A 23,712-nucleotide genomic window follows, 5' to 3' on the forward strand; every position below is an offset into this window, starting at 1 on the left:
TATTCGACTATGTTTGCTTTGTATTGTATGTTATCTGAATGTTACCTTGTATTACCATCTCTAAGCTTAGTATCTCTTCGGCATATATTAGCCTTTGTTAGTATATGTCTAGCATGGGTTTGTCATCGATTAGCACCAGTTAGCCACAAGTTACCTTCTATTTGTCAAGCATGTGTAACGCTAATATCAGCATCTCTAGTCATGTATTGGCATCCGTTCATATCATGGCTTTTATTAGCTTAGCATCTCTTAGCCATGTTCAAACATCTGCGTGACGCATGTTGCCCCCCGCTACATATTGCCCTCTTTTATTAGCTTTGCATTGGCTAGCCATGTATTAGCATCTGCCATTTTTCAGCTTCCGTTATCTTAGTATCTCCTTAGCAAAGGACCTGTTAGCCATATGTTTGCCTTTGTTAATCTAGCGCCTGTTAGCCATATTATGGACCTAGGAATTATTTAACCTGCATAAGTGTCTGGAACCTGGTTTGAGTCAAGATGAACACAACTCACTCAAGCGGTACAATATGTTTTAGTATCTGATAGGTGCATGTTGTTGCTACAGAAGGCTTGTAATCAGTTGTTAGCAGCGTCTTAGCGGGCTTTGATAGCTGTCAATCAAAGTTGGAAGAAAAACAATTTGATGTCAGTGATGGGATTATAATAAAATGTGTTTGGTCCTACTTTGAAAAACTACTGCAAGATCAGCAGTAGGGCTAAAAACCCATCAATTGGGGCGCAGTACATTTTTGTATTGTATTAACATAAAACACTTCAATTCCAAAATAGTTTCAAGAGCAGACAATGAAAACAAACAGACAGGAAGTGTTGGGGGGGAGAAAGTGCTGCACTAAAAGCCAGGCGGCACTACGTTCTCATGGCAACTGGAACCCGTCTCCTTGGAAACTAATCTCGGGGCATGTGAACAATTCCGCGCTGGCCTTTAATCTCTGCAGACACTGGGAACCATTATACTGTACTTGGCAACCACACTGACAGAGAGAGAGAGAGGCTAATGTTCAGAGAGGAAAAGAAGGGTGTGGCAACAAGCCTTATTGGCCATCTAAACATTCTTCCCCTGGGGACACGCAAACATTAACCCCCACCAGCACAACCTCCCCCTCCACCTCACTCCGCCTGAATTATGATGGACTCAAAATAGATGACCTCTTTCCCTCACAGGAAGTGGAGGAGGAGCAAACAAGGGCCATCTACGCTTTTTGGTGTGTGAACAGTCTGAACAACAAACATCCATAAACACTTTATGGGGCTTAAAGTGTAACATGAAGACAAAACATAAATACATCAACTACTTTCATTTCCCCAGTCAGGCAAGACCCCAAACCAGGCTATCCAACTGGCGGCCCGCAGGCCAAATCCAGCATGACATCAGACCAAATTGTGAGTTCATTCTAAATTTGGGAGAGACACTTTTGCAGCAGATACAAACAAAAAACAAAAAAACTTAGGTTAGCGTTTTGGTAGTAGGTTCTCAAAAACAGCAGGGCTCTCCTATCATACACAGGATCTTAGGTCCTATCCATACGAGAACGCTCCTAGATTCGGGTCTTCTTCTGGTCATGTGATGACGACAGGGTGTCGTTGGGTCGATGACGTCATCGTAAAACAGCAATGTCGGCTGTCTAGACGAAAACAACAAACCAGCATTTTGAGATTTTCCCACTCTGGAAGCCCTATTCAAAAAATACCGCTTCAGAGCACTCAGAACGTTGTTTCCGCGTGGATGAGAGGCTGAAATGACAAAATACTTTGCCGTTTTGACCTGAAAACGTTTCCATGTGGATAGCCCCTTAGACTAGCAGTTTGGCAGTAGGTTCTCAAAAACTGTAGAGCTCTCTTTGTCGTATACAACAGTGTTTCCCAACCTTTTTTGTCTTGTGTACCCCCAAAGCCCTTTTGTCATACCATGAGTACCCCCTCACTCATACATACATACATACACAGGATCATAGACTAGTGTTTTGGCAGTAGGTTCTTAAAAACAGCAGTGTGCTCCTGTCATATTGAGAATCTCCGACTAACATTTTCAGCAGTGGGTTATCAAAAACAACAGAGATCGTAGGTACAAACTAGTGTTTGTGCAGTAGGTTCTTATAAACAGCAGCGCTCTCGTGTCATATAGAAAATCTTTCAGTTATGTTTTTCCATTAGTTTCTGAAAAACTGCAAATTCTGCCGTCGTATACTGTAGAGGATCTTTGACTCAAATTTTCGGCAGTATGTTCTCAAAAACGGAAGTGCTCTCCTGTCATATAGCGGATGGTGAGTGTTTTTGCAGTCGCTCCTCAAAAACAGTAGACTGCTCCTGTTTTATGAAAAAGCTTGATCCTCTATTAGACAGGAGAGCTGTGCCGTTTTAAACGTTGGTCATTCCCAAGTTGTGAAGCAAACTGGAGGGCCAGTCTGATCTCATTCACTGGCCTCATTTGGCCCACAAGTCACCAGTTGACGAGATAACTGTTTTTCTGCTTTTTAGTCGTCTCTGGCAGATGCCTGCGGGTCCTGAGTCAAAGTCATTAAGTCTGGGTGGCTCGAGAATAAAAGTGTGAAAAATGTTTTGTGTGCACTTCCTGTGACTAAAACGGAACCTTAAAAGTGCCATAGTATCGTAAAAGAATTTGTAAACAATAGTGTTGTTGATTTTGGTAAGTTTTGAAGCAAAGTTTAACTCGAGTTTGTACACGACGACAAAATGACATCTTTTATTTTAACAATAACTATAAATGAACAGTTCTGCAGTGTGGTCCTGCTGTTAAAAAAGAAAGTTGCAATTAACTCAACCAAGCCGTTACAAATGTCATTCAAGTTGAAATTACTTGGTTGCTAATTCAGCTAGCTGTCTTTGTTGTATGAGCCTAATAACCTTTAAACAGACGTGACGGACAGTTTAGCAAGGGCAAACATCAATAAATAAACAGCGCCACGTTCTTTGCGCTAAACAGTCTTTAATTAGGTGGAGTAATTTATACTTTAGATACTGACAATATAACGTCTCCTCTTGTGTATATTTAAAGAACCAACCGTAGCTAATTAGCTAACGGTATCGTATAATAACGCAAGCTAGCTGGCTCGCTAGCTAGGTAGCTATCGCTAGCATCCAGAAATAATCCGTAAATTCTCAACGTTCAATTCAAGGAAATGTAACAATCAAATGTTTCCACGGATCTATATGGATGTGTTAATCAAAAAGAAAGACTGGCCAAACTCACCGTGATTGGCGATTAAATAGCCTTGTTTGCTGTCAATCCGGGAATATGTTGTTTTCTTTAATCCATCACAAACGACTCCCACATGCACGATGATGTGATAAAAACGACATAATCCCGATCATCACCGTGTTGTATTTTAAAAAATTATTAGTCTTCTTATTTTTGTCTTCTTTCGTCCCTTAACAGAGCCAGGGTGTCCCTTTCCCCTTCTTTGTTCTGTAATCCAGTAAAATTGAAACTCATTCGCCTCCTGCTAATCCCATCCCAACGCAACAACACACTCCATTGGCTGTCATTTACATACAGGATTAACCGGTCAACCTCTGGGTGTTAAAAAAAAGTCCTCAGTGAGTTAAAAAAAAAAAAAAGTTTTCAGGGGGGTAAAATTCTAAGCGTTTTTCTTCAAATGTAGTCCATCTGCGGAATCCCTGTCGTCCAAGTGCGTGTCAACATGAAAGACTTGCAATACAATAATAATGCATAACACAAAATGTGCAAAAATTTTAGATATTTCACCTATTTGATAATACAGGATGTGCAAAAATTGTACATATTTCACCTATTTGTGGACAGGGACACTTTAACCCTTAAGACACAGGTGTCAAACACAAGGCCCGGGGGCCAGATGTGGCCCACCACAACATTTTATGCGGCCCGCGAAACCCTTGGAATAATGCATGTCAATAATGCACTTCACCTTTGCCCTTCTAAATGCATTTGATCTGTCATTTTGACAGAAAAATTGTACTGCATGCGGTTCTTCTAAACGTCAGTATTATCTAATCATGCAGCAAGATATTTGAAGCATTTTTCAAAAACAAATACTTGAATGTCTGCTTGTCACCATGACATTCTCACTTCACTTCTCATTTCGAAGCAAGTTATCCATCAATTTGTTAGTGAAAATATAATAATCTAATGCATGGGCAACTGTGTAATAATATTATGAGGTTATATTCATATTTAGAGTCATAAAAACTGACAGTTACAAGTGGCCCTCTGAGGGCAGCCGTAACTGCGATGTGGCCCTCAATGAAAATGAGTTTGACCCCCCTGCCTTAAGAGATACTGAAACAAACAAGCGTCTTCTCTGTTCCTTGAAATTTGCCTAAAATGGCACAAGTGTACAAAAAGTTACACATTTGTTCGTTATGACAAAAAATATCCCAATGAAAGCAATTCACTTTTTTTATTTGGCTGTGGTGAATGAGCAGAAGTTGACATTTCCTTTTTAATAAAAAAACATAATTGTCCTGAGTCTAACATGGCAACGCTACACAAAAAGCGGTGCATTTGTGACAAAAAAAGTGCCATTGAAAACATTCTCTTTTATTCCCACATTTATCGTAAAAAGTCCTCCGTGTGAAAACTTTGTCATGCATGCGGAAAGACCAAGTGAGTACATTTGTCCCTCGTGACCAAAAATATCAGCTTGAAAAATTCATTTTTTAATTTTTATACTACTTTGGCTGTGCTAAGATGGCAACGCAACACAACGCAACGCAACACAATGTGACACGTTCCTCAAAAATGGCGCACATTTATCTGTACATACACAAATTTAATCCTTTATGTTAAAGGTATAGTTTGTAATTTTTGCCATGAAGTTGTATAACATCTCCATGAACATCAACAGTGACTTACCACCCACTTGGTCCCGTCAGCCCAGTTCTGGTAGTATTTAGGACTACTACAGTGAAGAGTTTGGCTTCTCAAAACAATATGCGTTCGAAAGAGTAATACATTTGCATGACAAAAATGCCTCCTCACAAAAATGAGACCTCACAAATCGCTCGGCTTTTACTTTCTCTGACGTTGTGTTAATGTGCACTACCTGCTGGCCATTGTTGTTTATGTGATGAAGATGCATCCGCCACGAGCTTCGCAGCCATCTTGTTTACGTATGTGTTCCACAGCGGATGAACATGCGAGCGTTCATACCTTCAGCATTTACTGAGGCCCTTCACAGCTGATATACAGTCAGACTCAACACCTTCAAATCTGAGGTCAGGGTTCTCAGTTGGAAAAGGGTGGCCTGCATTTGTTGGGATGGGAGTGAGGTCTAGCCCCAGGTGGAGGAGTTATCTCAGGGTTATGTTCACGAGTGAGGGAAGGCTGGAGCGTGAGATCGACAGGCAGGTTGGCGCATTGTCTGCAGTAATGCGATCACTGTACCGGACCGTCGTGGTGAAGCAAGAACTGAGCCGGAAGGCAAAGCTCTCAATTTACCGATCAACCTACATTCCTACCCTCACCTGTGGTCATGAGCTTTGGATAACGACCTAAAGAGCAAGATCTCGGACACAAGCAGCCAAAATGAGTTTCCTCCATAGGGTGGCTGAACTCATGAGATAGGGTGAGAAGTTTGGCCATTCAGGAGGAGATAAGAGTAGAGCCACTGCTCCTTCACATGGAGAGGAGCCAGTTGAGGTGGCTCTGGCATCTAGTGTGAGTTTCTCTTGGAGATCAATAAATTGTCTATCTAGCTATCTAGTCCGGATGCCTTGGGCATGCCCAACTGGGAGTAGGCTGACCTAGGACACGCTGGAGTGCTGGATGTCTCACAGCTGGCCTGGGAACGCCTAGGTGGCACCCCAGTGGAATTGGAAGGGGTAGAGACCCGGAAATCTGGACCTCCCCACTGAGTCTGCTACCCCTGTAACCCGGATAAGTGGAAGAAATTGCTGGAATTTCAGTTTGTATTTTTGTATATTTGTCCACAAGATGGTGCTACTGTTTTCACTTAGCCACAAACATCAGCGGCCTTACATAAATGTACGGCCATTTAAAGGGTTAAAATCCTCGAAATATAACAAAAACTTAATAACTACATCTAGAATAGTTTGAAAAGCTTGGAGTGGAGAAAATAATATTGGCTATTTTGACAGCATTTTTTCAGAAGCTGGCATCTTTTGTCATCGGGTCATATGTGGCTACATTTTCTGGACCACTTAAGGGTTACAATAGCTGGCTTGTTTGGCAACCAAACCAATAGATGTGGTTAAGTCCTGACATTTGCCAAAACTAACGCACCTGGAGGGGTGTTAGAAATGTGCAGCATGTAGTCCTCATAATGTGACAATGTAGAATTTGTCCTAAACATCTGACAGAGATGTTTTATCAGATAAAGTATGGTTACAAATATACGGTATACACTTTAACTCAACTTTGTAGAGAATACACTGTGCCTAATAAAACTGCAATAATTTATACTGGTTTTGGGTCCTGGACCTCTCTGGTTGGTTGCCCTTTCTTCTTGTAACCTGCCTAGTAGTAGTAACCAGAAGGCTAGTACCCAGGTCCTTTTATAGATCACTGTGACAGTTGGAAGACTTTGCCCTGTTGTTGGGAGTTGGCTGATGTTAGTCTCATGACAACCCTTCCCTTTAGGCTGGTTTACCACCCTGGGTCTCTGGATTGGTGTGCATTGGTTGCATACTGTGGGCGTGGTGGCCAGGAACTGCAGCAGGTCTCTGTGGCAGCTGGAGTTTTTCCTGATGTTGGGAGTTTGTCAGTGGTTGGCACTTGTGTTCGATTAAGCCCTCTCTGGTCGCTTACCCTGGTCTCTGCCTCTATGGCTGTCACACCTGTCAGCACACGGTAACAACCCTCGTGTGGGTGTGGTGCCCAAGACTTGCAGCAAGTCCCTGCGGTGGTTGAAGGACTCTGGTTCATTAGAACTGGCTGGTAGGTGCACACCTGTCTCCTTTGTCAGTTGGCGCGCGGTAGCATTAGGCGTAACCTGTGGGTGCGGTGACCAGACTGTGTGGCTGGTCTCTGTGACAGATAAGACTCTGTGGGGGCTGGCCGGTGGTTGACTCCCTCCTGCGGGTATGGTGCCCATGTCTTGCAGCGAGTGTCTGTGGTGTGGTCTGTGTGGAGGACTCTGGTTCACCTTGGTTGGCTTATCCTCTTCCTAGGGGTTGACCAATTACCCTGGTGATGTGTCCTCTTGCTGAAAAGGGTCCCCAGATAGTGGCTCGTGTTTCCCACCTGGCCAGCAAATTACACTGGTAATGTTCCAGTGAAAACCGAACAATGCAGAAGTGAGTGAGAGAAAACTGCACCAGCACTTGAACAGGTTGTAAATTTTTAATGACTCAATCTCTGAAAGCAATGCGGCAATAATCCCAGAGAGAGAGAGAGAGAGAGAGAGAGAGAGAAAGAGAGAGAGAGAACCCTCCTGTGGAAAGGTCCTTACAGTACAATAATATCCAAAATGCAGCTTCTTCCATTAATGACCAGCACTTTTAACCTCATGACATCTATCATGTCTACAAAACAGAGCCATGAGTCAACCATACTGTATAGCCATCAAAACAGGACATGAATGTGAAATGCTTAAAGGATTACTTGGAAGACTTCTGATCCCATAATGTTTTTGCAAATGAAAACTCCCTTGTGGAGAAGCAGTAGTAGAGTCCTGGCTCAGTTAACTTGTGAACGGGGTGATAACCTCAAAGTTTCTGCTTTTGTACCCTTGATACCTACAACTTGCGGACATACTGTACCTGGTACTTCGGGGGCCCTGGAAATGGTACAAAGACGACCGTAGAGTCGTAGGAATTTTCTCTATGATGTACATTTGTCACTGGGGCATTATCCTTAACCTTACTGCTTTTGTGGCACTTTTTTGGTCCCTGAAACAGTATTACCAGTTACATTGAAGTCCAACAATTAGCCCTATGGATACTTCAGAGTGGGTTGTACCTTTTAAAGTTCAGGGCCTTTCTACTGGGGTGGTACCATCAAACATACTGGTTTTATTCCCTTGGCACTTGTGTTTTACGGCTTCGGAACAGAGAGAGAAACAGCTAAAACACAGCTAGCATGTGGGAGCTAACAATGCATGTAACGGGACACACCTATTTGGACTATAAAACCCTAAAAAAACCCTCCAAAAACACAAGCAATGTTCCATTTACATAACTGACGTGTAGATAAACCAAGCTACAGCGACATTGTTATTGTAACAGCTAACAAAAATAACTATTTTTCTGGCGTAGTGATGCAGCGCCTCACGCCATGTTTTGTTTATACACGGCTGGATGGACTGTGTTGTGATATGTGCTCCATGTATCAGAATTAATATCATGTCGACTTAGTCGATGGACAGTTGTCTGTCTGGTCCAGCTGGTGTGTCCCATGACGGGCATTGTTAGCTCCCTCAGAGTAACAGTTCTCTCTTTAGAACGCACAAAAAAGGGAAAGACATGTGCTCACGTTTCACATAAGGATTGTGGATGGGCAAAATTCCAGAAAAAAGTGCAGTTTTCCTTGAAGGGTACAGTAGCTTGGCACTGGGGTGGTATCCTAAAAGTTTCTGGTTAACAACTTTGAAACCTGGTCCTGGAAAAGGTACAGATTATCTTGGAGTCCAATAATGAGCCCTATGATTTACATTAAGGGACAGAAATGGACACCAATTGTACCCATTTTTTTGATAGTGTGTAGCCCTGGAGCCCTTCAATTTGCAACTGTCACACCGAGAACAGCATCAGTCCACAGTGTGCTGGGTGTTATGGTACCCCCTAGGACCAATGTTTTAGGGGAATATGTAACAATGTAGAAATATGTACAGTATTCCTTCAATTAAGAGCAGTCCAATTGTCCTAGCAGCACGTCCACTTACAGCATGTGCAACAGCTATAAAAAAAAAAAAAACGCTAAAAAGATTTTTTTTTCAGGAGGCATGGTGGTTTATTCCGTATGATACCGCAAAGCTAGCAACCGTCTTTTTATGCAAGCTCATTTCTCATCTCAGGTAAGTACAATTTTACCATTTTCAAAAGTTTTTTTCAGGAGGCATGGTGGTTTATTTCGTACGATACCGCAAAGTTAACAATTTTTTTAAATGCAAGCTCATTTCTCATCTCGGTTTAGTAGATTTTTACCATTTTTAAAATGTGCTGTCTGCCTTGGTTAGGTACAGCATGGGGGGGGCGCTAATTTTCGAACAAATATATTCCACCCTCTTCCTGCTCCAATGTTGCAAGCCACACCCAACACATGAAAATTAGTTATGTTTGCTGTCAGCTAATGATAGCAATTTGACAAAGTTTAGATGCTAATATGAGCTATCTTTGAATGGATATGCTATTATTCAAGATTCAAGAGTATATACCAAGTATTATACCCACAGAATGACTCCAAATTGTCAGTCGTTTCTCGGAGACTGCTTTTATCTACGTGCACGGCCACGCATGTACACCAATCATTTTATTTCGATCGAAGGAAAACTTCGAATTGTGATAATTATTGGCATTTATTTGTACAGTCTGTTCTTTTAAACCACTGTTGGTAACATATGGTAGCTTGTAGTGTCCTTATATTTTTTGGTTAAAAAAAGTGTCATTTGGAGCAAAAGAGGGACAGCACCTTTAATATTCAAAGGACACATTTAGTTTGAAGTATTACTTTAATGTCTCCAATAATACTCGTTAACTTCATGACTTACCAATCTTGTGCACGATGCACCATTTGGGACAATGATCATCCGCCAAGCCCGTTCCCTTAAAAAGGCATCAGAATTTTGTGAGTCACTGGCAGCTCAACTCGAGTTGATTACTTCAAAGCTGAGGAAAAAAAAAAAAAAAAAAAAAAAATCACGGTAATAAATTAAAAAAAAAGTGACTCAGTGGTAGTTTTTGTCATCATAGTCCGTCAAGCTTTTTGAAATTGTCTCTCTTGCAACTCAAAAGATGTTCCTTCAATTGTAAAACAGCCAAAGTCTTGAGTAGATGATAATAATAATAATAACGATGATGATAATAATATCTCCGAGTCCACAAGTCCTCATTTATATTAGAGCACTTTCATTGGTCCTTGTGACTAACAGGTGCTTTCTGCCACTTGCAGTTTTGGTATGAACTTCCTCTTCCTGCACGTCCCAGTTGGATGGCATTCTCCTCAGCTTGTATCAGCGTTGCTGTTCCTGAAAAAGACCCCCAAAATACGATGTCTTTAGCATATTCAATAGCCGTTGTTAATATTATGTCATCAATTACAAAAATACATACTTCTTGAGTGCTGTTGGGCTCCTGATGGTGGATTCCATTGGCTGACTTGGCTCCGTGAATCTGAAAAGACAGACTTTAATGTCAACTATTTATTGGACTTACTTGGTTTTCCTTTCAGAAACTGTCACAATTGTCTAAGTATTAGCAGGATTTCCTCCAATAGTGGCCATTGGTGTTTACAAAACTGCAGAGAGCACCAAGCATTTATTTGACATCAAACCTGACAATTCAGGATGTAGTATCAGAGGTGGGTCGACACCTGTGTGGTAGGAAACTCCAGGCTTTGAAATTTAACACCTGACACTCACCCCCTAGTGCCCTGTTGTGTTGAAAGTAATTGTCTGCTACGTCTGATGCAGCAAGTGTATGGGAATCTCTGTGTGAGAGAGGCTAACAATGCAGAACAGATGGAGAATAATTACTTATGTTAGCACTTGCGGCATGGCTGTGAGACCATGCTTATATGTATTTAGTTTGCTATTAATTTAGTGCTTAATTTCTCCAACACCTTCAGCTTTTCATCTCCACACTTTACCGGGCTTTTCTCCGGATGCTTGCCCATGGCCTGCACCAGCTGGTCCACTTGCTGGTTGTGCTCCAGAGCGGTTCTCAGGGCCTCCTCGGTGCTCAGCAACTGCTGCCGAAGGCGGCTGACCTCTGAGTCCAAGGCAGAGGGGTCCAGCATCGAGTGTCGGCGATGGTCGGGGGAAAACCTCTCGCGGCCCTTAAATAAAAATGCATCTCAGTACTGCATAAATCTTGATTCTTCACCTTATTAAGACTTTTTGGACATTTGTATGCTTCCAGCATTGTGGTAACAGCATAGAGAAGGCCCATTTCTGTTCCCAGTGCGCAAAGCAAGATCCATAAAACCATGCTTGGATGAGTCTCAAGTGTCTCAAGGGGGCCATCTGCTGGCCACTTTATATGCTAACACTGCTCCTTTATTCAACAACTGAAATGTCCTTGTCCTCTTACCAGCAGCAGCAGTTTTTCCCGCAGTGTCTTGATGTCATCCTGCAGTTTTTGCTCCTTCACCTTCCACTCTGCCTTGCGCACCTCACGGTTCAGGTCCTTGTCCATTTCCCGTGAGTGGCGACGCGACTCTAAAAGCAAAACCCTCAACTCGTTCAGGCTCCTGCATGAAAAAACAATAAATATGTATTTTTTTTTTTAAACTACATTTTATCAGCAAAAAAACAACTCCTCTGAGGTTTCACTTATGTTGCATGGCAGGGCGAATCAAATGCTCTCATTGTCTGTGTCGTATGTTGCTTACCCCAAACATGTGGGCGGATATTTAAATAAAACATTAAGTGTCCACGTCACCTCTCTTTCTTCAGTAGATCCTGGCTGATGCTAAGCAGCTGCCCTGAAGCATCATGGGACTTTCTGGTCATCGACTCGAGCTCTGCCTCCATGCGCACCTTCTCCTTGGCCAGGGCTTCGGCTTTCTTTTCCCCCATACGGACTTTGCTCTCCAGAGCTGGCATTAAAAGGAGAAAAACGTGAGCAGATATATATTTTTTGTAATGTGTTTTGCTAGAATTACCTCCAATGTGTGACTTGAGGGCTTCGACCTGTGAGGTGAGAGTGGAAACTTCTTTCTCCCTTTTCAGCAACTTCTCCATGGTTTCTGAAAACAGTAACATCAATTAAACAGGTATGGGAGATCGTTAAAACTTTCACTGATGGATAGGAATTCTATTTAATGTTCCTATACATGAGGCTACAGGTTGTGAAGTAGCTCACAGAAGTAGCTCAGAAGTGGAAGTTCTTACTGTATTCAGGTTCAATAGGTTTGCTGCTTAAATGGGCTGTGGAAATTGAAACAGGAAGTCTGTTGTTAAGCAAAGTAAAGTAAAGTAAAACTATCTATGCTTCAAATTATATGGAGTGTGCTTCCCTAGCTGGCAAAGCTGGCAAAAACTAAAAAAAGCTAAAAAAAAAAAAAAAAAGAACTACAGTTCCCATAATGGAGTGCTGTACCAGGAAGTAGGTCCAAATTAGACTCTACTATCACGTTTTGATAGAAGTCATATGAAGCAATCGTGGTTTGATCTAACAAATCTTTAGTAACTTTGATCAAATGTAGAATTGCTACAGCACAGCAGCTGTTGAACGAAAAAAACAGTCGCATGTCGTGAGAGAGTGACGCTGAGAACGCCGACTGCAGGTAGGATTACAAGGTTTACATAAAGCACTTAATGTGCAGTTCCAAACCTGCCTCGCACACTGCCACTTCCGTACCACGTGTATTAACATTCACAGTAGCGATGCCATAGTTCACAGTCTGATAAGACTTCTGGCTGCCCTCTCACGAGATCTTGTGATACCCCTGGTTATTATGCAACTTAAGTACTTTCGGAGTGTGTTGGACTTCCATCCATCTTCTATGTCGCATATCCTCACTCGGATCACAAGGGTATGCTGGAGCCTATCCCAGCTGACTTCGGGCGAGAGGTGGGGTAGACCCTGGACTGGCGTGTTGGACTACTTGAAATGTATTGATTGTATTGACTCTTGTGTGCTTTTGTACTTTTGCTGCTGTAGACCTGGAATTTCCCCTTGTGGGACTAATAAAGGCATATCTTATCTTATCTTATCTTATCTTATCTTATCTTATCCTATCTTATCTTATTCATACAAATGTACAAACATAGAATAATAAGAATTAACTAATAATATTAGTACGAGAGGGTTAGCTTTTTGGTTGCATCTGTTTGATTTGGTTTTTTTTTCTGCATTTAAGTGTGACGCAAAAAAGATCAAATCAATAATTATCATTAACTTTCACAAATAATAAAATATACTGTACATGTATAAGATGTCTGAAAGTAGTAACAGAGGCGGGACGACACCTGTGTTGTGATTATTTTGACTGCAGGATGATATGTCACTGTGTGAAAGGCAAAGGTAGGTAATGTGGGATCTTGTCTAATGCGGCAACTCTGTGTGAAAGAGGTTTTTGTTTTTGTGAATTGTTAAGTAATGTTAAATTACCTTCGATATTCCGTTTCAGCTGCATTGTCTCATCGGAAACGTCGTTAGCTTTGATCATCTAAGAGCAAATTCGCTAAATTAGTTTGAGCAGTGACATCACATCTTGCTAACTTCTAGGTTTCACTTGCTACTTATTGCTAACATTTGCATCGTGAGAGGTGTAGCGGTCAGCCTGGATGGCCTGCAGCTGGTTGGTCGTCACCCTCAGCTTCTCCTCCAGCTTCTGGATCTCCTTCTGGCTCTCGCTGTGGGCATTCCTCAAGGCCTGGTAGTCCACCATCTTCTTTTCTGACAGCTCTCTCAACTCCTGTGTGCTTCTGTCCTGCTTCCTCTGAAGAGTCTCCATCTCTGCCAGCCTCTTCTCTGCCTTCTGTAGCTTTTCAGTGGCTTCTTCCAGGGCCTGCTTGCTGCCCTCCTTGGCGTCCACATCAGTCCGGGTGTGATTGCTCTCAGCCAGCTGAACTTTAGCCTCTTGAAGCCGAGTGCAGAGGTCCTCATGTTCCTTAGTCAGGATGGCAGCTTCTATCTTATACTTGGCCTTGAGGTTCTCCACCTCCAGTTGGTGCTCCATCTTCAAGCTCTCAAGAGTGGCCCTCAGTTCTTGGACACCCAATTCTTGGCCTGGTGGTGTTGCGTGGTCACTAGTGAAGGAAGCTTTGAGCTCCTCCAGGGATTGCTGATGTTCACTCACTAAAGAGTCAAATTTAGCCTGCAGAGGGGTGAGAAATGGATCAGTTGGGGCTTTAGACATCATAAAAGTAGGGTGGTTTATCAAGACAACACTCCTGTAGGGGGTGCACAAACGACAACGGCCACAAAAAAATTGCATTTTTCCACCCATTTTCACAGGTCACTGTCCTGTATAAATGGCATTGCAAGCAATTGGGGAACAAAGTTGAACCTCAATTTTTCACCTTCCAAGTTAGTATCAGAGCCGTAACAGAGGCGGTACAGTGCCTGTGTAAAAGGGGATCAAACAATGCTAGGACCGGCAAGCAAATTTTAACATATGACATACCCTCCTCTCGCTCTGTTGTGTGGAAAGCAATTGTCATTGTCCGAGAAGTCAGGCATTAACTGTCTGATTGTGGGATTCAGTGTCGCTGTATGAAAGTGCACAAAGTTGTATACAGTAAATGTCCGCTTGGCTGCGTTTTGTGTAAAAGAATGTCTGACTTACTGTTACGGCTCTGATGCATTTCTGCAAACAAACAATTTCTTGTTTGGGATCTCTGTGTACAAGGGGCTATAATTTGGTAGTGAAAGTAAATGAAAGTGTGTAGCCTCCTTTTCTTCTGTCTGGAGTCATCCAGTGACCGCTTTGAACAAAATGTCTGACAACAAGGGAAAGACAATACGACTGCTTGAAAGACAGCTGACAGGAGGAAACAGACCACATCGAGGCTGCATGGGCTAGCTACCCATGTCAGCAGGATCCAATGCAAGTGTTCTGGAGACACCCACTAACTGCTACGAACACAAATATAGACGAAATAGAGCCAGAGAGAGCGAGGGCGGAAGACGGCTCACAGGCGAATAACTTGGCTAAAAAACCTGCAATGGAAAAGATAATGAAGAAGACATGTGCACCATCAGCATCCAGGAAAGTACTTCAGGTCTGTTCCTGCGGCTAGATGAAAATAAGAACTTCACGGTGCCCAAAAAGACAGTGAAGCCTGAGAAGGTAATTGAATGATGAAAAACAGGGACCTCGCATTGATGGGTATTTTTTGAGAAGCCAATTTAAGGCGAATGAAGTTGAGAGACTCGAGACTCATCAAAACTGGCAGGACATCAGCTCCCCCTCAAGAAAGTAAGTCAAGCACAGCAATTGAGGCAGTGAGAGTAATGGAGTCCCATCGAGCCAAAACCAGCATTGGAAAGAAACAGCAGTGATATGGCCTGAGTGAATTGTCCTTGAGCATTAGAGAGGAAGATATGGGAAGCAATAAATGCAGACGTGATCAGAGTCTTACAAGAAATGAAAGGCATAGTCGAAGAAAAACTCATGGGAGACATAATCTACTCGTATTGAGCAGAACGGTTTGGAATCAAGGTCTAAGACACAAAGGTGAACCACCACTGGAAGTCAGGTTCAGTCACCAAAAGGAGATTGACCAGCTGATCCAAGAGGGAAAGCAGCTCAAGAAGCAGTGGAGAAAAGCTTCTGACGCTGAGATGGAGGGCTCCTCCAGGGCAACATCAAAGACCATCTAACAACCTTGAGACGAGCAGAGAACCTGCGGAAATCCAGAAGGAAGATAGAGTACGCAAGATTGCGTTTCTTCAAAGATTCCTTCAACTTTAAAATCACTTTTCACCAAAAAAGGAGGGGGTGCTGAAAACATCAAAACAGGAGGTAGAAAAGCATCTGGACAGTATGTATGCAGATGAGCAAAAGTACAAGCAGACACCATTGCAGCAGACATCCCACCACAATCAAAGAACCACAGCATCAGATGGATACTAGTCCTTCAAAGTGGAACAGGCAGTAAAGTGGACAAGAGTTTCATCAGAACCAGGGCCAAATGGAGTTGTTTTTTACAAGAATGCTCCTGATGTTCCTTTTGAAATTGATGAGAGTGACCTGTAAGAAAGGAATCATACCCAAAGCTTGGCACATATCCGAGGAGACCTGATTCCAAAGGAGAACCAATTCTGTTCCATCGCTCTACTCAATGTAGGGGGTAAATGTTTTCTTCAGAGGATGTCCTATCAGGAGCGAAGCAACCAAAAAGCAGGCATGTCAGGGTTTTCTGGATGCCATGAACATTTCCGCATGCTTTGGCGTAAGATCCAGATGGCTAAGAAAGAGGTGAAGAATCTCCATGCTGTTTTCCTCGATTTAGCTAATGAGTTTCCACACAGTTTCCTCTGGGTATTGTTTGATTTCTTCAGGATACCAAAATACATCACAAACCTTGTCAAGTCCTATTTTGAAGATCTACAGCTTTGTTTCACCTTACCAGACTTTACCAACAGATGGAATTGCCTGGAGATTGGCATAACGGCAAGACCAACGTACTTGGGATTATTTTTTTTGGGTGAGTTGAAAAAAAGTTGCGTCCACACTGTGCCGGATTAGTATATAGTTGCATCCAGACGGGAATGCATCACTGAGTGAAAACAATGTAATACACAAGGCACACCTACGTGTGGAGCTGTGAACAGGCATGCAGACGGAACCACATGACACACCAAACCACAGAAGAAGAAAGAATGCATGCGCATAAGTTCGTCGTCAAGGCACATTAAGACTTCAAGTGGAATTACTTCGGCAAGCCATTATTGAGTATAAGACAACAAAATATCAGGAGAATGTCGACTGAGGTGAGTCATGTCCCTCGAAATATTGAGATATTATGTTGGCTTGTCGTCAAAGCTCACTTCTGGTCACCTGACAGCAACGAGGTGGCGGTGGGTTGGTGACATCATCGTTCTCGTATTGCCTGTCTACACGCCAACTACAAGCCGGTGTTTTCAGATCTTCCCACTCTGAAAGCAGTTTTAAAAAAAATACCGTTTCAGGTCACCCAGAACGCCGTTCCCGTGTGGATGAGAGGCTGAAACAATAAAATACTTTGCCGTTTTGACCTGAAAACGTTTCCGTGAGGATAGCCCCGAAGTGGGTCTTGTAGCTCAGCGGCTCACCACTGGAGTCCGTCTACCACCCATCAAGATCACATGACAATAGTGACGACAACAACAGCACCATGTATCTGGTTCCTTCAAGAGAAAATTTGCGAAAACATTGCTGGAGCCAGGATGCAATTCAGGCCATACAAATCTCGCAGCATCTCTCATAAGAAGCAAATTATCAGAACACACAATGGTGTGAAAAAGTGTTTGCCCCCTTCCTGATTTTTTTTTTTTTTGCATGTTTGTCACACTTAAATGTTTCAGATCAAACAAACTTAAATTTTAGTCAATGACAGCACAACTGAACAGAAAATGCAGTTTTTAAATGAAATGAAAAAAATACGAACCTACATGTCCCTGTGTGAAAAAGTGATCCCCCCACCCCCCACCCCCGTTAAAACATAACTTAACTGGAACAGCTTATAAAGACATTTCTAAAGCTTTGGGACTCCAGTCAATCACAGTGAGAGACATTATACACAAATGGCGAAAACATGGTGAACCTTCCCCGGAGCGGCTGGCCAACCAAAATTACCCCAAGAGCCGATACGCACATCAATCCAATATCAGCACATATCATACATACTGTACTTTTATGACTTATTTTGTAGTGTGGAATGTGAGAAAAGGCTTGATCTAGTGCTATTACTCAGAGAACAATAGTCTGCAACAGTAGGTATGAGAAAAACACATTTACTGTATGTGTTTATGCATATGGGGTATAGTTTTATCGACAATGTAGTGGCAGCTAGGCATAATATAGCAAGGTTCGAGGTGTTCAGTGAAGTGATGATACTCACCACCTCTGCTATAGGCTAATGACTTTGCTGTCCCGTGGGGGATTCCCATGTGATGCCGCTTCATATGTGCGATGATGTTGGTTGTATTAAACTTCCCCGGTTCTGTGCTGCCACAGGAAACCTGTGCATGACCAAGTTTTGCACTCATAGGCAACTTCTTCAATCTTTTTACTACGACACAGCCGACATCACTCCAGTTCCTTGCTATTTTGTTAGCATGCTAGCAAACGCTGTGGTTGTGATCACGTGGGCTCTATCCAGTCCAGTTGGATAGATGCTAGGATGGAGTCTGGAGTGCCGTTATCAGAGATTTGAGATGCAGGCCGATATGATCCAATATTGTTCTTTTTTCGTGCTGATAACAGCCCCAAAATTCAATATCAATGTCAAATCGTGACACTCGTAAAATGTGGTACAATTCAATGCTTAAACGCTTGACTGATCAGATAAACAAACTGCAACAAGGGCTCATCAAAGATCTTGTTACCATTGATAAAACCATGCTGCCCAGCAACCACAGTCTCGTGCTGCAGTTTGGGCTATTACTTCACATCATGTGGCCCCTAACCATGTATGACATCACCCTCATGGCAGTTGAGAAGATGGAAAGGAAAATTAGCTCCTATGACACATCGTCATTGGATGCAAAGTAAGAGACATAACCAGGTGCTGAAATGCCCGGCAGCAATCCTTGAAAGCAAGAGGACCACTATCAATGCAATGCCACCCAGTTAACAAGGCCATTGAAAGTTCCAACCAGGAACATGATTGGGTGAACTGGAAGCAGCACAGGACTGGCTGATGGTGATGGATGTGGGCCAACGGCTCACGGTTCCACCAGACATAACAAACCAACCTGAGGCCTGACCTGGTACTGTGGTCCACCTTGCAGTGAAGGCCATACTTGGTGGAGCTCACAGTTCACTGGGAAGATGCCGTGTAGGCTTTTGGAAGAAATCAGATGTCTAGGGTGGTAGAGAAGAGGAGCCAGTACTTATGGCTGAACTTATCTGTTCTCCCAGATAAAGTTGGACTGATGCAGAGGGGGGTGGTTATGGAACACCAGAATCCACTGCTCAGCCCACTGGAAACATCGTGGGCAAGTCAGTGAAACGTTAATGAAAATAGAAGCCCACTTGAAAACCCCAGTGAGTCCAGCCTTTCTCAACAACAAAGCATTGGAGTCTTCCATGACGAGGTATGCGGCTAGGCGCAAGTTTGGTTCAGGGAGGAGGACGCCGCTGTTGTGCACCGTCCACATGCACTTTCCATGATTTAATAGCACATCCTGTGTACTACAAATTTTCAGTGTGTTTTAGGTTTTTCATACAGTCGAAAACTGCCTTCTTATGTCTGTGACTTTCTGAATAACTTGAGCTGGGATAACATTTATCTACAATCTACAATCTACAATCTGCAGCAACAAAAAAAAACATCACCACAAATGATCTAAGTAAACCTGTCCAACAAAAAGGATTTTTGTTTTGATGTACAGTAGATCATTCCAGGACCACCAGCGAATGACAGAAAACCACGAGTAATTGATACACTTGTTTTGACACACAGTTTATCCCCAAGCCATCCTGCTAGGTTGACATTCTCCTTCAATTTGCAACAAAAGCGACTGCTGTGATTATTAGATTAGATTCAGCTAAACTCTTCAATTGCCATTTTTCACTTGTGACACAATCTAGGTTTAAGACCTAAATATGTCTCACATACTTAAATGGTACTCACCACAAATGAATGCTTCCATAGCCAAATTAACTTTTGAGTCTCAAGTCACAGCACATAACTATGGTGCGTTCAAGGGCCACCGAACAAAGTTTGAAATCTCAATCAAAATCAAAATCAGTGAAGCATAAAGACATAAATGTAAAAGTTGTGGGCAGTGTGTACATTTTACCTGTATTATCACTTATTTATAAACTATTGCTGATTTATGATGAATAGGATGTGTTTTCTGTGAAAGTAACAGCCTATTTTTGGAGAAATAAATAAAACAAATTTTTACCAAAAGATCCACACATTTGTGGGGCGACGAATGTGCGGGGAGCCATTGTATTCATCTGTTACCTTGATAAAAATTGTTTTTGATATGTCCATGTCATTTCTTCAGGTTTCTGATTGGCTAATATAGCTTAATATGGAGGGCATAAAGCCCCACCTGTTACTTTGGCATGCACATGGCAGCCTGTGATTCCCTTTTTTTTGAAGACAGAGCTCTTTTAAAAACACATTGGAGTGTAAAATGATATCTTTGAGAGGGAAACAAATGTTTTTAAAACTGTGTAAGTTTGGACATCGACTGAGACTTCCATTCTTCTGCATGGTGTAAGATTACCTTCCAGGTGTCCATCATGTCCATGTTTTCCTTGGTGGCCTGTTGGACTTTCAGCCTCAGCTCTCCGATCTCCTGGTTCTGTTTCTCTATCACTGCCTTCAGCGCCTCCATCTCCTGCTGGCTCACCGCTAGTGCCGTCTCCTCTTTAAGCTCGCCGTTCTCCCCGTCGACCAGGAGGAGCGTAAGGGCTGCCTCCGGCTGGGGTCGAAGCTGAACCTGGAGGGTCTTGATCTCGGCTCTGGTGTGGCTGAGCTCCTGCTCCAGCTGCATGATGCGACTCTGCTCCTCCACCGTGGTTTGCTGACGAGACACCAACGTCATCGGCGTTAGGAGAGGAGCACAAAATCTAAATATGTGATTGTGAAAGACATGTATGAGAAGTCATAGGAGATATTCAATAACATTCCGGTAAATGCAGCTTAGAAATAAGTGTCTAAATATTTGTGCATATCAGTGCATATGTCAAGAAGTGGAAGACGAGAGGCAAGCGCAGCCATTCTCAGATCATCTAGAAGCAGCCAAGCAATTATTACTACGAAAGAAAACCCTCCACACTGCAAACAGACGGAGGACGACCTATTGCACCACCAAACCTTTTAAAGTGACTACTTGATTCGTTGAGGAAGTAGGAAGTTTGTGTGTGCATCTGAGTTCCATTAAAAGTCGTGAAATCAAGTCAACTCAGCAAGCCCAAACAAGTTTGATTTTCTTTTTTTTGGGGTCACCTTGGTTCTCTTACCCAACCTCATGGATGCTGCATCATGCCTGCATCTTCCCTGTTGGCAGAAGCACACTTTACTGAACCTAAAAGATGCTTTTAATTAACCCCTCATGCAAAACTAACTTTTGCATGAGGGCAAGCCCCAAGTGCCCCACCGGATCCAGCAGATGGCGCTGTGGTGAAAAAAGCGTGCCCAAAATTAATAATGCACATCATTAAAAAGACAGTGGAACCCCTTAAAGTTGACGACATAAGCAGTTGTCAACATAAGCGAAAACAAAAATAGCCACTGCTTGCACATTTACCAGAGACAGGAAGAGGCTGGGTCATGATAAAGGATGTTTTGTGCATATTTTTATTTTGATTCTTCTGTAGTCATATTATATTTCATACTCTTATCTAACTGAGCTGCTGCGGTAATTTCCTTGTATGTCTTGACTGCAGTGGCTTTCATACATGCACAAATCTTTCTTCCAGTGGGAAAGAAATGTGACTGTGACTGTTTAATACCTTGCAGACACACATTCAGCCAACAGGTGTTATCAGTCAAAGGTACAGAAATCTGGAACAACATCCCAGTTGCTTTAAGAGACTCCACTACCTTCAATTCATTTAAAATCCATCTCAAACAATGGCTTAAAAGGAACCAGATCTGTAACCATTAATTTAACTATAATGCTTTATATTAATGTTGCATGTTGTTATTGTGTTTTATTTTATAGTCCATGTACTGTCTTTGTCTCACAGTTCTCTTGTATGACGGTTTGGTGTTTTTTTTGTTGTCTCATTCTTCGACCTGCCGGGGATCACGGATGTAAAGTAGCCTTTGGGCTAATTCTGGCATATTTACACGCAAGTGTTCATGAATATGCATAAATGAATACAAAATAAATAAATACAAAAATAGAAATTACCCCGATGGCTCTCACTTTTTCACACGTCAGCTAAAGTGGCACTTTTTAGTAATAATAACATGGTGGACCAGGACTTAATGATATAGACGGGTTGTCGTAATAAATGGGACGGTTTAAGCAGGTTCCAATGTACTGCCGTATTATAGTTGTATAATAATATAATAGTATAATAATAAATATGCACAAAAAAAGCGAATGCGCGAAAGGTGTCCCGCGGTAGAACCAGGGAACTCTGTACATTTACTTGTATTAGTTTACAGCGCACCATTGACACAACCAATATGGCGGCTACTTTGATGTATGGCAGCAGTGGGCAAAGCCACTCGATGCGGTGTCTATGCATATAAGTCTATGGCTACAACAACCTCATGGCCCGAAGACGGAAGTACAATAGATAGATACCTTATTAATTGCTAAGAGAAATGTCTAAAACAATATTGTGGGTCACCACAGTGTGTTCATTCCATGACAAGATATACGTGATGTTACACATATCGGTATTGGTTGACATCGGAATCGGAAATTCAGAGTTGGACAAAATCGGTTATCGGCAAAACAAAGCCAATATCGGACATCCCTAGTCTTTGGTAATGGTTGTGAATTTCGTGCTATATACAATATTGTTTCCCATTTTAAATTGGCAGAGGAGTAGTTCATACCGGAGGGATCGCTTACTTTCTCTGCACTTTGTTTGATAAAGTCTGTGAGGCAGGCCAACTCAATGCTATTTACAAACAGCTCCGCAGGCCGGATAAAATTGCAGTGCGGGCCGTATTTGGCCCCCAGGCCTGAGTTTGACACGTGCTTTAGAGAAACACAATTTTTTGCCGCTCTCCCTGTTTTGTGATGCAGCAGAGCCCTATTCTCCTCCACTGCTAAGGAAACAGTACTGTGGCCATGACGGGCTAGCCGCTCAAGATTCTGCTTACTAACGATGCAAGTGTAAGCAGATCATCTTAATGTTTTTTTATAACTACCCCAGCTTGACGAACATACAACAATGTCCTTCTGAGTTTAGATATTACCTTTATGAGACTTCAGGTATCGTTATCTCTACTTCGTTTTAGGTATTCATATTGTGGATAAGTACCTCCAAGTCTCCTTTGGTGATGGATTCCTCCTCCACTCTGAACTGAAGGTCCTCCACTTTCCTGAAAGAATGTTAAAAAGTACCAACAACAGTGCATTGAGCATTACTTGAGGAAATTTGACATATAAACCTCCGACCTGTGTTCTGCACACAAAAAGCATGAATTCAAATAGGATCAAATTAAATTTGCAGACCTTTTCTCTTCTTCCAGCTGATTGGCTAGTTCCACTTTTGCTTTCTGCGTGCTGGCCAACACAGCTTTCATTTGCTGGAGGTTGCTCTCGTTCTCAGTAACATACTGTGGAGGACATTTGTCTCGGTTGGGACATTATGTCTGGGAACTATCTAACTGTCTGTCCTACCTGCATGTGCTGCGACTTGAGGGTGCTCATCTCCTTCTCCACCTCACAGATGTGACTCGTGGCCTTGGCCATCTCGGCTCGCTCCAGGTCGCGCTCAGCCAGCAGCTGCTCAATGTGCTGCTGCTTCTCCTTCAGGGCCTCCTGCAGGGCGGTGGTGCCCGAGATCTTCCTGGCATAGCGGGACGAAGTCTCTGTCAACTGCAATGACAAATCAATGTTATAAAATTGGGGAATGTCGCGAATGAAAGACAAGACGTTTTGCATTGAACACATGCTTCATACATCATTTTCTTGCAGCACTAGCAGAGTTGGCAGACATTTTTAATAGAACAAGACAGGACATTTTTACTTTGAAGCTGATTTCTCATGTTTTTGTAATGTTATTTTAAAGTAAACAAATAACTAAATTAGGGATGCTCCAATCGATCTATCAACAAATACAATTCTCAAATAAAAAATACAATTCTAAAGAATACAGAAAGATTGAGTGGGGGGCACTTTGATACATTTTGTGTAGGGGTGCTCTGATCGATCCACCACCGATCAGCATTGGCCGATTTCCGTGAAAAATCACTTGGATTGGCACATGCC

The 23,712-nt window shown here is 42.5% G+C and overlaps 2 protein-coding genes across 10 annotated transcripts in view; both read right to left on the minus strand.

Moving 5' to 3' along the window:
• gtf2ird1 (GTF2I repeat domain containing 1) overlaps positions 1-3,561 on the minus strand; it is a 30,478-nt gene extending 26,917 nt beyond the window's left edge. For 2 of the 3 annotated variants that reach the window (XM_054754796.1, XM_054754795.1), the window contains exon 1: positions 3,230-3,561. The gene's annotated coding sequence lies outside the window, so the exon portion shown is untranslated. The remainder of the gene's footprint in view (positions 1-3,229) is intronic. The other variant, XM_054754794.1, reaches the window with a different exon arrangement.
• A 3,738-nt stretch (positions 3,562-7,299) lies between these two features.
• The window catches only part of clip2 (CAP-GLY domain containing linker protein 2), a 40,500-nt gene continuing 24,087 nt past the window's right edge, over positions 7,300-23,712 (minus strand). For 4 of the 7 annotated variants that reach the window (XM_054755399.1, XM_054755398.1, XM_054755397.1 and 1 more), the window contains 14 exons: positions 23,122-23,319; positions 22,954-23,057; positions 22,760-22,820; positions 20,760-20,810; positions 20,035-20,334; positions 13,394-13,960; positions 13,252-13,309; positions 12,030-12,065; positions 11,801-11,884; positions 11,578-11,734; positions 11,227-11,386; positions 10,784-10,972; positions 10,249-10,308; positions 7,300-10,163 (listed from right to left, as the gene is read on the minus strand). In XM_054755399.1, the coding sequence (XP_054611374.1) occupies positions 10,149-10,163; positions 10,249-10,308; positions 10,784-10,972; positions 11,227-11,386; positions 11,578-11,734; positions 11,801-11,884; positions 12,030-12,065; positions 13,252-13,309; positions 13,394-13,960; positions 20,035-20,334; positions 20,760-20,810; positions 22,760-22,820; positions 22,954-23,057; positions 23,122-23,319 (2,040 nt within the window). In that variant the 3' untranslated portion in view covers positions 7,300-10,148. The remainder of the gene's footprint in view (positions 10,164-10,248; positions 10,309-10,783; positions 10,973-11,226; positions 11,387-11,577; positions 11,735-11,800; positions 11,885-12,029; positions 12,066-13,251; positions 13,310-13,393; positions 13,961-20,034; positions 20,335-20,759; positions 20,811-22,759; positions 22,821-22,953; positions 23,058-23,121; positions 23,320-23,712) is intronic. The other 3 variants (XM_054755403.1, XM_054755402.1, XM_054755404.1) reach the window with 3 other exon arrangements.

Source organism: Dunckerocampus dactyliophorus, chromosome 16 (genome assembly GCF_027744805.1).
Source record: "Dunckerocampus dactyliophorus isolate RoL2022-P2 chromosome 16, RoL_Ddac_1.1, whole genome shotgun sequence".
Lineage (NCBI taxonomy): Eukaryota > Metazoa > Chordata > Actinopteri > Syngnathiformes > Syngnathidae > Dunckerocampus > Dunckerocampus dactyliophorus.